This window comes from Haliotis asinina, chromosome 3 (assembly GCF_037392515.1).
Source record: "Haliotis asinina isolate JCU_RB_2024 chromosome 3, JCU_Hal_asi_v2, whole genome shotgun sequence".
Lineage (NCBI taxonomy): Eukaryota > Metazoa > Mollusca > Gastropoda > Lepetellida > Haliotidae > Haliotis > Haliotis asinina.
The window spans coordinates 83,965,566-83,981,703 of NC_090282.1; the positions used below are offsets into that span (position 1 = coordinate 83,965,566).

General features: G+C 40.1%; 1 protein-coding gene across 3 annotated transcripts in view; it reads right to left on the reverse strand.

Moving 5' to 3' along the window:
* LOC137278623 (serine/threonine-protein kinase ULK3-like) overlaps positions 1–16,138 on the reverse strand; it is a 54,277-nt gene that overhangs the window by 9,106 nt on the left and 29,033 nt on the right. For all 3 annotated transcript variants that reach the window (XM_067811098.1, XM_067811100.1, XM_067811099.1), the window contains 3 exons: positions 15,763–15,838; positions 14,858–14,898; positions 13,512–13,623 (listed from right to left, as the gene is read on the reverse strand). In XM_067811098.1, the coding sequence (XP_067667199.1) occupies positions 13,512–13,623; positions 14,858–14,898; positions 15,763–15,838 (229 nt within the window). The remainder of the gene's footprint in view (positions 1–13,511; positions 13,624–14,857; positions 14,899–15,762; positions 15,839–16,138) is intronic.

Here is a 16,138-nt window from a genome sequence, read left to right on the forward strand (position 1 = left end):
ACTTATCACTTTCAATCTGTCACTTATATGAATAAACCTAAAACAATTACCTCTGACAATAGAACAATAACATCTGTATTTCAGTAGTTATAAATATTTTCTTAGTCTCCATGAAAAAGATATTAGATGCAAAACACAAAATGAGGTCAACGACAATGTATGAAAAATAAATAACAGAAATAAATGATTAAAACTTCAGAACAAAAAAACCCAAAGGTTGATATGCACCTATTAATGTTGAAAGATAACTTAGTCTGTAACACAAAACAAATAACTCTGTCCCTGATAAAATGATCCGTAACGCAAAACAATTAACTCAGTCCGTGATAAATTGATCTGAAACACAAGACAATTAACCTGGGGTTCAAGTTTTTTTTCAAAAGCGACTTGCCACAGGGCAAGTGACTTCAAGAAAGTAACTTGTCCTGACTAATTTTCCACTTGCCCTGAATTTATGACATAATGTTTGATGTTACTGTTTACTGGACTATTTACTGACGATTGAAATTTATCAGAGAACGATAGCTGTAAATTACTGTTATTGCAAAATGTAATAGCTACATTATGAACAGATATGAAATGAAATCCAAGTTTATTTGCAGTTTGAAACCATAACTGGAAATTATCCAGTAGTAAAGATACCATTAGTAAGTAAGATAACATTATTTGATTGCCCGAAATAAAACTGACTTGTCCCATACGTTGGGCAATGGGATTTTTGAATCCCTGTTAACTCTGTCCTGACTTCATTGCTTATGTTTTCCTTGAATTCCTGAATTCTCCTGCATGTCATATCCATGTTTATGGTTGATGTTCCATGCTTACACATTTGAGCCTAACCCATCCAGCCTGCCCCACTCACAGCAGCCCCCACAGCCCCCTGATGGGCACCATCAATCATCTACCAGCTGGCCCCTAGCACTGCAGTTTCAGCCATAATGTACTTGTCAAGTGCTTTGTGGGACATCATTAATTAATAGACATGTGATTCTCATCGAGAGGAGATAGGCTTCTATTTCCATCCCATGTCAGCCAAAGTCTTCAACTTAAAACATATTAACATATTTAACAGAGTATGTTTGGCAACCAGTCTGCCCTCGGCTAAAAGGATATCAGCTCTATAGGTTGTGCACATAAACAGAGTGCCTTTTCTTACCCTTAGTGGCACCATAGCTCTAAGGAGTCAGTTTCCTAACGTTACTCTTTCTAGTGTTTGTTACATTATATATAATGGTACATGAAAAGACTGCATTTCTCATATGTTCATTTATATAATTACCTTCCTCTCAAAATAATCTCCAACAAGATTAGTTATTTTTTTCAGCATCACTCTATACATGAGGCACATCGCAGCATGCCTCTGACTGCATGTGCAAGCAACGATAGGCAGCCTGGGAGCATGAGGTATATTTCAACACAATTTACAAAGTGTAACTCAGTGTATCGTTCACATAATTGCTCGGAACCAAACCTATATTATGTCCTGTAGTTAATATGTTCTTCTGGGGGCTCTCTAGGGTTTCATGAACACACCACATAGCAGAAAACTAATGACTGTGACTGAGACTGCACCTCGTGTACGTATACACGTCATTGGCTGCAGAAGGAACCAGTGGCTAGAAATACCAGTGGCAGTACCCAGAGCTCCAGACACGCTTTTCACAATCTGTGTATTTAACCCATCATGTCTGTCATAAGTGGATATTAGTGATCTTCATTCGGTCCTCAAATTTTCCGATACCCACCATTTTTTTTAAAAAGTGGATATTTTATATTTCAGAAATTTTAAAAATGTTAAATATTGTTTATACTAATGAGATTAACACGGTTTAAAGATAATTCGAAATTAACTTTTGTAGCTTGTAGCAAGTACTTGCTCTCTGGTTTGAAAATAGGTACCTTACCTGGTGGTAGCACTCTTTCACAATTAGTCCCTCCCTCCCAGTCACATTACCGCCTTTGGCCATAATGGAACTGTATTAGGTCTCCACTCTCCCACCACCTGTTCACTAGTGGTTTTTAGGATCAAAACCTCTAAAAGTCTGTGGGTCTACATGTTTGATTTTCATCCAATCTTCAAGGAGATCTGTCCTTTGAAAATAACAGCTAATTGATGAACGTAAGGAGTTTCACTAACAAATACCAAGCAACAAGTTGTCACTACTGTGTTTTCCTTTCAGGTAGCAAAATAGGATTTAAATAGCATATTTGCTTCCTCAAAGTGTGAGTATTGGACCCAGTAAATACAAGGATGTGAAGTCATAAATTACTTTAGTATTTGACTTGTTCAGTGAGGTAACTGAAATACAAACATGTTGGCATGAATGTCAGTTTAAACCTGTTATATTAACTGCGGCATCATTTATTCAAAGACAACCAAGTCTACTGCCATCATTTTTCTTTGCAGATTTGTGAGTGACAGTGGTAAACAAATCTGTCAATATTCTATTGATAGTAACCTCTGATTCAAAACAATTTCCGGTATGTTCATCAATAATTCTTTTGCAATGACGGGATTTTCAAAAGATCGATTTTGAACAATGACAAATGCCAAAATCTTACTTCAAGACGATATTTCAGAAGACGAAAGCAACACACCTTACACTGTGTTCATCACTTGTCATACTGTGAACTAATTTGATTCAAATTGCATTCTAATTGATCCCACATTTTATAAAAGATTCTAATTGTTCTTAAATTTCATGATAGATTTTAACTGATCCCAGATTTCATGATAGATTTTAACTTATCCCAGATTTCATGAAAGATTCTAACTGATCTTGAGTATATCCATGTCATGCCACCTGAACTACTGGTACACCCAGAAATATACCCAGATGTAGCATCTGACAGCTCTTGCTGGTCACGGCAGAACCTGAATGTACTAGTTTCATCACAACTGACAACTAAGGAACCAGGTATGGATCACTGAAAGAGATCATGAGTAGCTCCACACCACTGGGCACCATGACACACGACAAAGCCACTTGAGCTGTATATCGGACACCAGGAATGCTGGTGTCCCAGGAAGCCCTCTGGGTTTACGTCAACATCAACCATATATGTTACTATGTGTGATGTTTGGTGCTATATGCCTCAGTTCATATTCCTCTGTAATGGCTTCATGCAAATAAGGAAGTCATGAATGTTCCATACTCATAGCCTCATACTTCTGTGCCTCAAGTGATCATCAGGAATATTGAACAAACAAAACACACTCCTGAAGAAAGCAGAGACCATAGTTATTGCATGCATCTATTATGACATGTATCTAGTGGGGGCACATGTTTCACTGTACATCAGAACTACCTTGACATGTTGATAGTAGTAGCCACACAACTAATTAATGACTGTACTCAAATAGGCATCTGACCCAGAAGAACAGCTTTTTTGTAGAAAATACACCAAGATAAATGGAAGTCATTAGTGTTAATGAACAGATTTATCAGTGGAGCATGTAATACTGTAATTTGTGTGCCATAAATCTCACTTTCCAGGTATATTAAATACCATCATATGATTAGTTGCACCCAGTATGTGACAGTTTTGTTACCAGCTACAGATAATGTTTCCCTAACTACATGCAGTTTGGGAGATTACATTGGAAACATGGAGCACCATGTATATCTAAGACGTTTTTTATAAGTTGGCCATAAAATTACTTTTATTTCTTGGTATCTTGCAGTATTTCTCAACATCTGCTAACAATATTTCAAATTGCTTGACTCCTCATCTGCTTCTGACAAATGAGGATTAGGGCAGTGTTGGATGGTGTCTACTACATCTACTAGAGTTAAGGTGGTGATATACTGGGAAAGACGACAGACATATTCAGTGCATGGTCCTCTAGCATAATAGTAAGCATATTTTGCCATTCTACCATCTTTATTATATCTAATGGCACTACAACCAGGAAGTAACCTGACATTTGGGTCATCTTACTCCCTAAGTTACTTAAGTAACTCTGTTTACTTGATCTTTAATCTCCTCAGGACAGTGTTGCATAGATGTGCACAAGTCTCTAAAATAATACAGACTTGCCCCTCTGGAGGACTGAATTACCATACATCCATGGGTTCGGCATTTACTACAGTCTTCGAGCAAGGCTAAGTCTTCCACAAAGCAATCTCATATGACTAACCTAACTCTATGTTTAAGTATGGCACTTAGATAATATCAGACCTAGTGATGGTCCTCTTTGCGTCAAATGCCAGGACCCTAACTTCCCTAGGTGAGTTTTAGGCCAAATACCCAGTTTGCCCATTCGGGCCACCAAATTGCAAAGGTAAGTCTCTAAACCAGGCCCCTTTCAATTCCCTTGGTACCAAAACCTAAATTGCATAAATTCCCATATGTCCAAGTTCTTAGGTCTAACATTAAGGTCCCTACACAAGTCCTAATCCAAGTCCCTAAGCTCAGACCACAGATGAGTCCTTAAATTAGGTCACCAATTCCCAAGGTGAGACACTAATCTAGACCCCTAAATTCAAAACTTAAACTTCTCAAAGTCAGATCACAAAGTTCAGAAACTGGTTTTCCAATCCAGATTACTGAATTCCTTACCTGAGATCCCTCAACCAATTCCTTATTTCTGTAGAGAAATCCCTAATGTATTGAGTTTCAGGACTAATTACTTGAAGCTATTACAGTCAGCAATAATAATGCTCATCTGAGTGAGCACAGTGAGCCAGAATGACCTGCTTTAAACAGCAGCATCTGAGTGCCATAGAACAATTGTTTCAGGTATGGTGGGGTAATCTTCTCCTGATTAGTACAACACCCTGCTATCAATTATCACCTTGTTCTGCTGGCACTACAAAGGAAGAAGATCTGCTTAAGGCTTTACTAACTCCCCTCGGCTTGAAGAGATACTTGCGAATACACAACAAATGAAGTGTGAGCTATGGCTCATCGCAAACAGCAGAATCAGGTGTTGACAGACGCCAAGACAGCTACATGCAGAATATACCAGACCGTGGGCTTGATACAGACTGCAGCTTTCAAGGAGGCTCTGGATGGGTATGCCTTACTCCAGTTAAAGAGCCGACTGTTTTCTGTTAGAATCAACAACTTTCTGTCAAGGTCCTGATTGGATGTGCCTGTCTTTAGGCCAGTTAAACAAATATTCATGAGATTCTTGTTGAATGTGCCTTCTTGTAGGCCAGTCAGAATAAACAAATATTCATGAGATTCATGTTGGATGTGCTTAGCTGTAGGCCAGTTTGAATTCAAGGCTTTCTAGGAGATTCTTGTTGAATGTGCCTGTCTGTAGGCCAGTTTGACCTCCAGGCTTTCTAGGTGATTCTTGGATTAACCTGTCACAAGCCTAGTTTAAGTCCACAGTGTTCTACGAGGTCCTGGTTTGATTTCACTAAAGTGATGAACCCTGGATACCATAACAACATAGCAAACTACAGTGAAATGAGGGGTTAACACTGACTCACTACTGGAGGAGTAGTCCCTGTGGTAGATGAGATCTGGGAAGCCCCATTGTAACCACAGGATCCGTGAAAAGAGAGCAGCTGTGTCATCATTCCCTGACGACATGGATGATTGCCCGTGCTCTTAACCATCTACTTCATTGTTTTCATTCAGTGGTGATATAGCTATGGTATTACCAACAATACCTTAAAACAACATCCAATTACCAGTATGGACTGAGAGGTCCAAGAGCACAGAGTGTTACAGCCCATGCGATACAAACACCAGTTACTGAAGAGGGTAAAGCCACACTGCAGGTTTCATTGCCAATAGTTATCTGAAGGGCTCTGGAGGAAGGAGTAGACATGACCACTAAGCTCTAAAAAACTGTCAAAGTAATCAAGGAGAATGAGGAGGGGATATGCTACACAAAGAGGGTGGCAAGGAGTGAGCAGATTTGGGACAAACCACAGGTGTTGATATGATATGTACGACAATACAGGAAGAAATAATACTACAGGATAGACACCACAGCTTTATAACAAGTTTTCATTGGGATGTTCTACATTTAGGACATATAGACACCAATGCTGTAGGGTTTGGATGGAGTGTGCAACACGTAAAAAACGACAAAGGTGTATCAGAGGTTCAATAAGGGTGTGGAATCTGAGGGACTGATAAAATACAGTTCTGTAAGAAGGTTTAATATGGGTGTAGCCTGAAGGACAGATGAAATACAGCTCTAAAAGATGGTTTACAACAGTAGTGGAAGTTATGGAGTACTGTGGAAGCCCTCTAAACTGGCATGTGTTGGGACTGGCAAAGAACGCAGGTATACCGGGCGTGCCATTTTAGAGGACTTTTCAACTTGGGAATGATCTTCCATGTGGCATAAAATACAAGTGAACAACTTATCAGCTAGTCTTTAAAGCCATACTCACATGATGAGTAACTGACAAATTGTGAGACGACATTTAATTTACAAAACAAGTGACACATGCCACTCACCAATTTACCTTACCTAGTTATCCTAAACATACCCTTCCGTACTTACCTGTAATGCACTGTGCCATTAATACATGGTTAGCCAGTCAACAGGAGAGCCAAGATAGTGGATGCTGGTTTAGTGAGCGTTAATTACTGTACAAACTGTCAATTGGGCGGTCTTTGTTGTGGGGTAATATGGAATAGACTGATACCGGATTAGAGAGCTTATAAATGATCACAGGTTAACTAGCTTCTGCCAGGACCAAATTATAGTGCCAATATTGAGAGTATGCCAGGTTGGAGGGTTGCCAGTTTTGAAGACTTCCACTGCATCTACAGAAAACTCAGCTGTATCAGTGGCTTGCATTAGCTGTGAAATATCTAGTATGGAGAGACACTACAGCTTTATTAGAAAGTTTTACTGGAATGTGCAACATGCGGCACAGCTTCACGGCAGGGTTTAGATGGAACATGCAACTAGTATGCTAGGTACAAACAACAGCTTCATGGGGGGGTGTTTACATGGGATCTGCAACAACTGAAGCAGATTCCTTTGTGTGCTTGTAGAAACTGACTAAGAAGTTTGATCAGCACATATTCTATCAACATATTCTGTTGCACATGAAAGTTAAAACTTGTCAATGATTGTGCATTATATATACTTATATGGGCCCTATTTATTATTATTATTATTATCTCTGCTGTATTTCGTGAATTTCCTGGAAGCGATATGAAGGGCACTAAATATCAATAAGACTGCCTGAAACGTTTTCTGACAGATCTAGTCAGGGTTTGGTGTTTGTCCTGTTAACTTCAAAGCATGAGCTGTAAGGACAGGCTTCAGTAAACCAAGGACATAATGTTAATAAGGGTAATCCAATAATACATTCTGAAATTGGAGTGCACTCTTCATCTTATAGTACTGTATGACACTCACACAACAACAAAAATGAAAGAGTGACAGGACACTGATGGACAAAATCCTTTCCAATATTTGCCTTGATAACTTTTCTCCTAACCATCCAGTAATAAAAATGTCATGGCAAGTTTCTAAATCTCTAATACAAAAAATGACATTAAAAAGAAAAACATTAAGTTGTTAATAGCAATGGCCAAAAAACAGAAACCAAGTCTGGTGACAGAGTTGAATACGTTTCTCAACAAAATGACAACACTATGTGCACACTCCTAAGCTGAACTATGAATAAACTGTATGCATCACATACATGTTATGACATACTCCTATAGTCACATTGTCAAATGAGGAGGTCTTGACCACAATACAAATGTCAAATTGACAAAAAATGTTAAGTACTGATGTGACAGCATCAGTGTGGAAGACAGAGCACCCCTGTAAAGACCCTCTTGCATGATGTTGCCACTATCAAACTAGCACAATACCGGCATGCGTCTATAAACCAGATCTGTTTATACAACTGCTGTTAACGCAAAAGCAATGTGGTCTCTCTCAGTTCCCCAATCAAATTGCCAGCATTTTTGTATATTTATTGTTTATAAATTTACTGCCAGAAAATTGTCAGTTTATTTACTCAGAAGCTGTTAACATCATTAAGTAGGCATTATATGGGCTGGGATGGGAAAACCTGGTGTAATGTTACAAGGGGAATAACTCTTCACTGCACACAATGCTTAATCAATACACCTATGAAGCCTTGTGAGATGTCAGTTCTATTCTTGCAATAAAGCCATGGTACTCCAAGATGAAACAAGTTAAGGTTACATTGTTTCCTACTATCAATTATTTTTTTCAATTTCTAGGAAATACTAACAAAACATAAATTTTTGTTGACAATAAACTTGCAATACATTTTACAACCACCTTTGACCTGTTCAAGATATATCAGTGAGTTGTATACAATTCTCTCCACAGATCTTAAATACCTCATTTCCTAGTAGGACCACAAAGAGAAAGTATGGCGCCATAGAGTAACTTTTTTTACACAGACTGCATTATGAACTTTTTACTACACGTCAGGTTTATGAAGTGAGAGATGTCAGACAAGTCAAGCCATGCTGCTGAACCTATTTATATGACAGCGTTCTTGGACTGGTGCTCTCATTTCTTCCTTGCAGGAATGCCTGTACAGTGCAGAGTAATAAATGCCATAGTTTGAGATTTGTTATGACAGATAAAATTCAAGCAAAAAGGAGCAAAAATTGTAAATTGGATTTTGCACCCTCAATAATGACAGACCCGATGCATCACTTTTATCATATTCTGACCAGAAACTAAGCATAAGAAAATTCAGGACTGTCTACTAGATGTCTGCAACTGTGATAGAGAATTTCCTTCATTTTACATTTAATTCCTTTATAGCCAGGCATGGACAATCGATTTGTAGACATTCACATTTTGCGCCAACATGGCCCGCTAGTATTTTTAAAGTGCGCCATAAGAACTTTTAGTGCACGAATGGCATAAAGGCACAGCCTAAATGGTGACGTGTGTTCATACACATAAGTGGAATCTCAAACAGGCGTGTTCATACACATAAATGGAATCCCATACAGGTGTATTCATACACAGACGTGGAATCTCATACAGGTGTTTTCATACACAGAATTGGAATCTCATACAGGTGTGTTCATACACATATAGTCTGGCAGAAAATGTTTCAGGATGGTGTTTGGTAACTTTACTTTAAAACTGTAAGTGCTATCCACTTCCAATTTGGTATGAGGCTTTATAATTCTTCTACCATTGAGGATTTTAATTGTCATAATTTATCACTTGATAATAAGAAAGTTGCCTATAAGAGCTGTCATTATTTCAAGTCACAACAACACCTCACATGTCAAGGGTGTTGAGCTACTTACCGGAACAGAAACCTGGTTTCATGCAAATAGGCAGCTGCAGGTCACATGTCAAATCCTTACATTATGCTCAGCAGATCATGTCACGTGACATCAAGCATGTGCATTTCACGAAGTGCTCACACATCTACACATAGAGAAATGTCCACATTCAATTTGTCGGCTGACGCAAAAGACATTATTAGAAAAGTCTATAATTATTTCAAATGAGAAAGTGAAAGGGGCTGTCCATTTGTAGCTTCTGAAAAGTATTTCAAACGGACCCAACATGCCTTGGATCTCTCAAAGGGCATGTTGAGTGGAATTATCCATGCCTCGTCTACGGACATTCCAGGGACCATCTCAAAAGTTGGTAGGAAACTAAAACTGGATAGTTTTGATCAAAGGCTTGTCAGGGACACAAACAGAAAACTAACACGTCAAAATGAGCATGTGTCGGTATGGTGATTAAATCAAATCCTTGCTCAAGACCAACAGCTTGATGTCTCTCAGTACACTGTGTTGCTGAAATTTGTTTACAAATATGAAAGTGTTCAGGGGATAAAACTTGCCATGTGTGAAAAGCACAACATCGTAAAATCAAGAATAAATTACTTGAGAACAATTAGAAAAAAGCGTGCTTATGGTTACGAACCGGTGTATCTAGACAAGACATGGGTAAATGCCTCCCATACAGCATCTTACCAATGGCAGCATCCTGACAGACAGGAGCCGAAGGGGATGCTACCAGGTGGTAGAGGACAGAGACTTATAATTCTGCATGCTGGCTCACACAAAGGACTTCTGCCTGGGTGTGATTTGGTTTTTAAATCTGAGTCCACCGATGGGAGAGACTACCATATGGAAATGAATGGGGCTGTCTTTACACAGTATGCAGAAGAACAACTGATCACAGCTCTTCCAGAAAAGTCCTTGGTAGTCATGGATGCTCCATACCACAGTTGCTGTGAGTCCAGCAATCAGTGTCCAACATCCAACTGTCGTAAAGCAGAGATCATTGAATGGCTTGACAGAAACAAAATTGTAAGACCTGACAAAACCAGTGTTGTATGAGCTTGTGTTACAGCACAAACCATCACCTTCCTATACCATCGAACATATGTTGAAGAACGTTGCTTACAAGGTTCTACGACTACTGCCATACCATTGCGATTTAAATCCAATTGAACTGATATGGGTGGATATCAAGGGGAATGTATCACGCTACAACACAACATTCAAGTTATCTGATGCTGAAAAAAATGTTCACATGGCAATAGGGGAGATTGATATCAGTCGGTGGGAAGCCTGTGTCAAACATGTATTGGCAGTTGAAAATGAGTACTGGAAACTAGATGGTATTAGAGAAGAGACTATCCCACCAATATAAATACATCTTGGAGATGAATCAGATACCGACCTGTTCGAAGAAGAGATGCTTTGTGATTGAAAAATCTTGAAAAATTCGAGGAAAACAAGTAAGTGATCAACCCCCAAAATACAAATAAAAGACCCACTTCAGTAATGTGTACATACATAGTTTCACAGAAATATGACTAATGGAGTGTGAATAATGCCTAGAAAATAAACCTGTCCTTTAACTACTTCCAAGCTCAAAATATTTTCATGAAATCTAAACAATTAAAATTCTCTGTTATGTACATGTGCATGAAAAGACATCGCAATAGCAATTTGAAAACATCATAAAAATTATGTGACACATTTGATTTTGAGAAGACCCCTTCTGCCCTACACTGGTATTGACATCGTTAACTAATGCAAAGGGCACATGCCTTAAGTCACATGACATGACCTGCCGAGCATGATGTAAGAATGTGACATGTGACCTGCCTATTTGCATGAAACCAGGTTGCTGTTCCGGTAAGTAGCTCAACACCCTTGACATGTGAGGTATTGTTGTGACTTGATATAATGACAGCTCTTATAGACAACTTTCTTATTATCGAGTGATAAATTATGACAATTAAAATCCTCAATGGTAGAAGAATTATAAAGCCTCATACCAAATTGGAAATGGATAGCACTTATAGTTTTAAAGTAAAGTTACCAAACACCGTCCTGAAACATTTTCTGCCAGTCTATAGGTGGAATCTCAAACAGATATGTTCATACACATAGGTGGAATCTCATGCAGGTGAGTTCGTACATGTAAGTGATAGTGGGGACCTATTCTGTCACAGATCTTCCTTCCATTCTATGGTCAGCCATTGCCATAAAGGTTCTGAGCCATATCGTGTTACATTCTTCTGCGAAGATGGAGATGTGAGCTTGCCCACAGTGCCACATTACATTCAACAGTGGAGACATCACGAAACTGACAGTGAGTGTTTTTGTTGGGGTATGTCACACACTCACAGTCACCAATATTTCAGCTGTATGTAGGCTGCCTGTAATTCCTTCAGTCTGGTCAGTCTGCTTCATACCTGAACCGCAGACAACCAGAATATTCTACAGACCGACATCACCAGTCTGGGGCTTACTGTTCCTGGACAGGATGACAGGGAACTTGAATGTCAACATCTGAATCCCTTCTTATTGCCACATTTCAGGGCAGCTTCTTGCTCCTTCAACACTGCCATGTTGATGCTATGCCACCTCTGTCACAGCATTTCAGCATATGGGGTGTCATATATCACTGACATTTATCACACTGGTGGAATCACCAAGCATGGGTAAAGTTCTCCCAAACCAAGGGGGCCAAATCTAGGATTCACAGCCAAAAAAGGCATCCAAGGAAATTAAAGTTATCATTCCTATATATATAAAGTTGACTCTTCATCTCAGATGTGAGATAAAGAAGGGGAAGGAAAGATGAAAAAGGAAAGAAAAAAGAAGTACCCTCACTCCCCCAGAAAATGAAGACAAGAAAAACAAGATGGAAGAGACAATGGATTCAGATGCAATTAAGCAGGATCAAGCATTCATGCCCCGGTTCGTAATGAAGCAAGGTGATGGGGTTCATCATTCTCTAGTTTTCATCTGATGAACAGTATTCCAAGTATTCCACATTACAAGTCATCTCCTTAACTCAAAACATAGTCTCCTAAAACCCGCATACAGCCTTACCACCAGATACAGCCTCCCACAGCCTTCTCAACACCCACAGCCAGGCTTCCCATCACCCACACAAAGCCTTCCCATCACCCACTGCCAGTCTTTCCACCACCCCCACACAGCCCTCCCACCCATGCACAGCCATCCCATAACACACGCACAGCCTTCTCATCACACACGCATGACCGCCCGCCCACCCGCCCGCCCGCACGCACGCACACAGCCTTCCCTTCACCCATACACAGCTTTCCCATCACTCACAGCTGCCCTTCCCATCACCCACACACAGCCTTCCCACCACCCTCAGCCAGCCTCCCATCCATGCACAGCCTTCCCATAACACGCACGCACGCACGCACGCACGCACGCACGCACGCACGCACGCACGCACGCACGCACGCACGCACGCACGCACGCACGCACGCACGCACGCAGAGAGGTTTCCCATCACACACAGCCAGGCATTCCACCACCCCCACACAACCACTACAACCAGCCATCTTCCCACCCCCACACAGCCTTCCTACCATCCACATACTGCCTCCCATCACTCACAGTTGGCCTTCCCATCACAAACACACACATACAGCCTTCCCATCACACACAGCCAGCCTTTCCACCACCTCCACAAAGCCTTCCCACCACAACCAGCCACCTTCCCACCCACACTCAGCCTTCCCACCACCCCCACACAGCCACTACAACCAGTCACCTTCCCACCCCCACACAGCCTTCCCACCATCCACATACTGCCTCCCATCACTCACAGTTGGCCTTCCCATCACAAACACACACATACAGCCTTCCCATCACCCACAGCCAGCCTTTCCACCACCTCCACAAAGCCTTCCCACCACAACCAGCCACCTTCCCACCCACACTCAGCCTTCCCACCAACCTCACACTGCCTCCCAGCCCCTTGCACTCTCACCATATGCTGGAAAGACACTGTCACCTGTAGAGTAGACCTCACACAAGTGCAGCTCCCAGTTCCTAGGACACAAAACAACTAATATGCTCTATGCTGATTCTAACAAGTTGACAAATGAGTGAGTCAGTTTGGCAGGGGACACCAGAAATGGGTTTAACACATTGTACCTATGTGGGCAATCAAACTCTGGTCGTCGATGTGATGAGCAAATGTCTTAACCACTAGGCTACCCCACCACCCCTCAAGTTGACAAGAGAACATGACATATTGCCTACATCCATACCTAGATACTGATCATTCTCCTCTTCATCTTGTTTCGTGACTGGCTCCGTCGACAGGGACTTCACTGACAGATATGACTTGATCTCCTCTGCTTTGCCCATCCATTTCTCCAGCTGCAGTGAAAAAAATCACTGTTTAGCTGGACTGGAAAAATAGTTAAGATTTGGTTCAACACCTTACAACTCACAACAGTGCAGTTGCAACTAACAGGGATGAGAGCAATGAAGACACACTCAGGAAATATGCCGCTATTTAAGTGAGTGAGTAAGTGAGTGCATGAATGGATGTGAGTCTGAGTGAGTCTGAGTGAGCGAGTGCATGAATAGATGTGAGACTGAGTGTGAGTCTAAGTGTGTGAGTGAGTCTGAGTGTGTGAGTGAGTGCATGAATGGATGTGAGTCTGAGTAAGTGCACAAATGGGTGTGAGTGTGTGAGTCTGAGTGAGTGAGTGGATGATTGTGTGGCTGGGTTTTGAGTGAGTGAGTGGGGTTTAATGCCACTATTAACAGTACTCCAGTGATATCTTGTCATGTCAGATTATTGTGGAAGCTGAGCCAGAAGAGAAGCGGGTTTCAGAGATTTACTATGACGCCCACGGCCATGATGCTGGAGATAATTCTAAACAGATTAAACTGATAACATTTAACCATTTGTACAAGACATTATTTATTTAGTTTTACATTCTGAATTGGTGTAATTAATGTCAGCATATCATGAGAGGCAGCATGACATTACATAAAATATTTAAGCCACAAAAGTTTCAGTTGCTAAATGTGCATTCTGACATTTTCTACAGAGGTTATGAGTCTTATGATTTTGTGATAGTGTAAATATCATCATGGGCATCCAGATAATTCAGAAATGACTGAGAATGATAATGGGTTGAAATCTAACTTTTGACATGACAAATTTCATGACTGATCAATAAAAGCAAACATTGGCTCAGCCAAACTTTGTACTTGAACTTGACCTGAATTTAACATCAGAAGACACATGACTTCCCACAAACTTCAACAGTCAATGTTGATTATGTCACAGTTAGCACCAACTGCAGCAATAGGTAGATATAAGCACACATGATGCATGACAGTGACATATTCAGTATAAAACCATGAAACAGCAGGTCTCCAATAACCTTGACAAGCAAACATGCAGCACTCCTGAGCTGAACCACTGACAACAATAGACGCAAAATGTTTCTTGAGGTTTCTGCATTTGCCAGCAATGCAGGCAAAAATACATCAAGAGATTTTCTAAACAGGGAAGAGCTAATAGCCTCAAGCCCAATGACACAGTAGTTGTATACACTTTTTTCACTTACTCTTTTTTACCTGTTCCCTCACTTACCTCTTTTTTCAGCAAGTCTTTCCTCCTTCCCTTGGGTTCCTCTGTCAACGGTGGAGAACAATATTAAGAGCACATGGTCGTGTACTTAAGTTCATCAGTTATAGGCACATAAATATTCACTAAAGTTGCTCTCGCAGTGAACATTTTAACTTGAGGTGTTCATTACTGTTTTTGTTAGAGCTTAGGCAGGGTTTTTATGTATATTTGTGTCTTAAGATAATTGTAACACCAACATGTCAACTTTTTAGTCTGTTTAGAAATGAATCATTGCAAAGAAAGATAGCCAATACCGAGACAGCAATTATACAGGTGAACTCATTTGGTAGCTTCTAATAAATCATTTCAACAAATATTTTTTGTTTAGTATTTATAAATCCACACTTTCTCTTGAGGTATGGGGCAAAACACGTAAAAATAGTACTCACATGTATTTTACTAATTCCATGCAGATATATCTTGCTTTTTTTTTTAATAGTGGAATCAGCATTATTTATAGCAGATTTATGTTCATAAAATATCTTTCAGGTGCAAAATGCAATCATTATTTGTGGGAAAAGGGGCAAATTTCCCAAATTTACAGTTGGTGATCTGCAAATAAAATCACTAAAAATGTAGGCCGTAAGATGGTCTTGCTCCTCCATTATCTATCGGTGCTACAGGTATCAAATTGACAATGTTACCTGCACTGTGCATTATACACCACTGCACATATTTACCACTGGAGTTTTGAAGACAGACAAGTAAATGTTATGGATGTCAGTGTCTTCACATTAAAACAAGGACCTTGATACCTAATGAGTACTGTCTTACCCTGTTCTGTCTTGTCAAAGATACAGTGTATATACAAACCAGCTACATACATATATCCAGATGTTCAAGTGATTACAGTTTCCAGTGGCACTCACCAGGGAGAAACTTCACTAGAGGAGCAAGGGCCAGCTCATAATGATGTAAGGCCTGCTCAAACTTTTCTTTGTTTGCCTGCAAAGATAAAAGAAATGTTCTTTCATTTACATAATTTAAGTCAAAACATACTTATGTGAAGAGTTTAGACATGGGAGGCAACTCTTGTAGGTTTGTTTGCAACAAAACATCAGAACCTCGTCACATCAGGAGCAGTCTGTAGTACGTTAAATATCAAGCAGAACTATAAATGTGATTCGTCACTGATCTGGAAAGGGCAAAATAACTATATTTTTAAAAAGACAAGTGGACTCTGCATCAATAACATGTATAAAGATAAAGATCATCACCTATCAAATACAAATTAGGAGGAAGAAT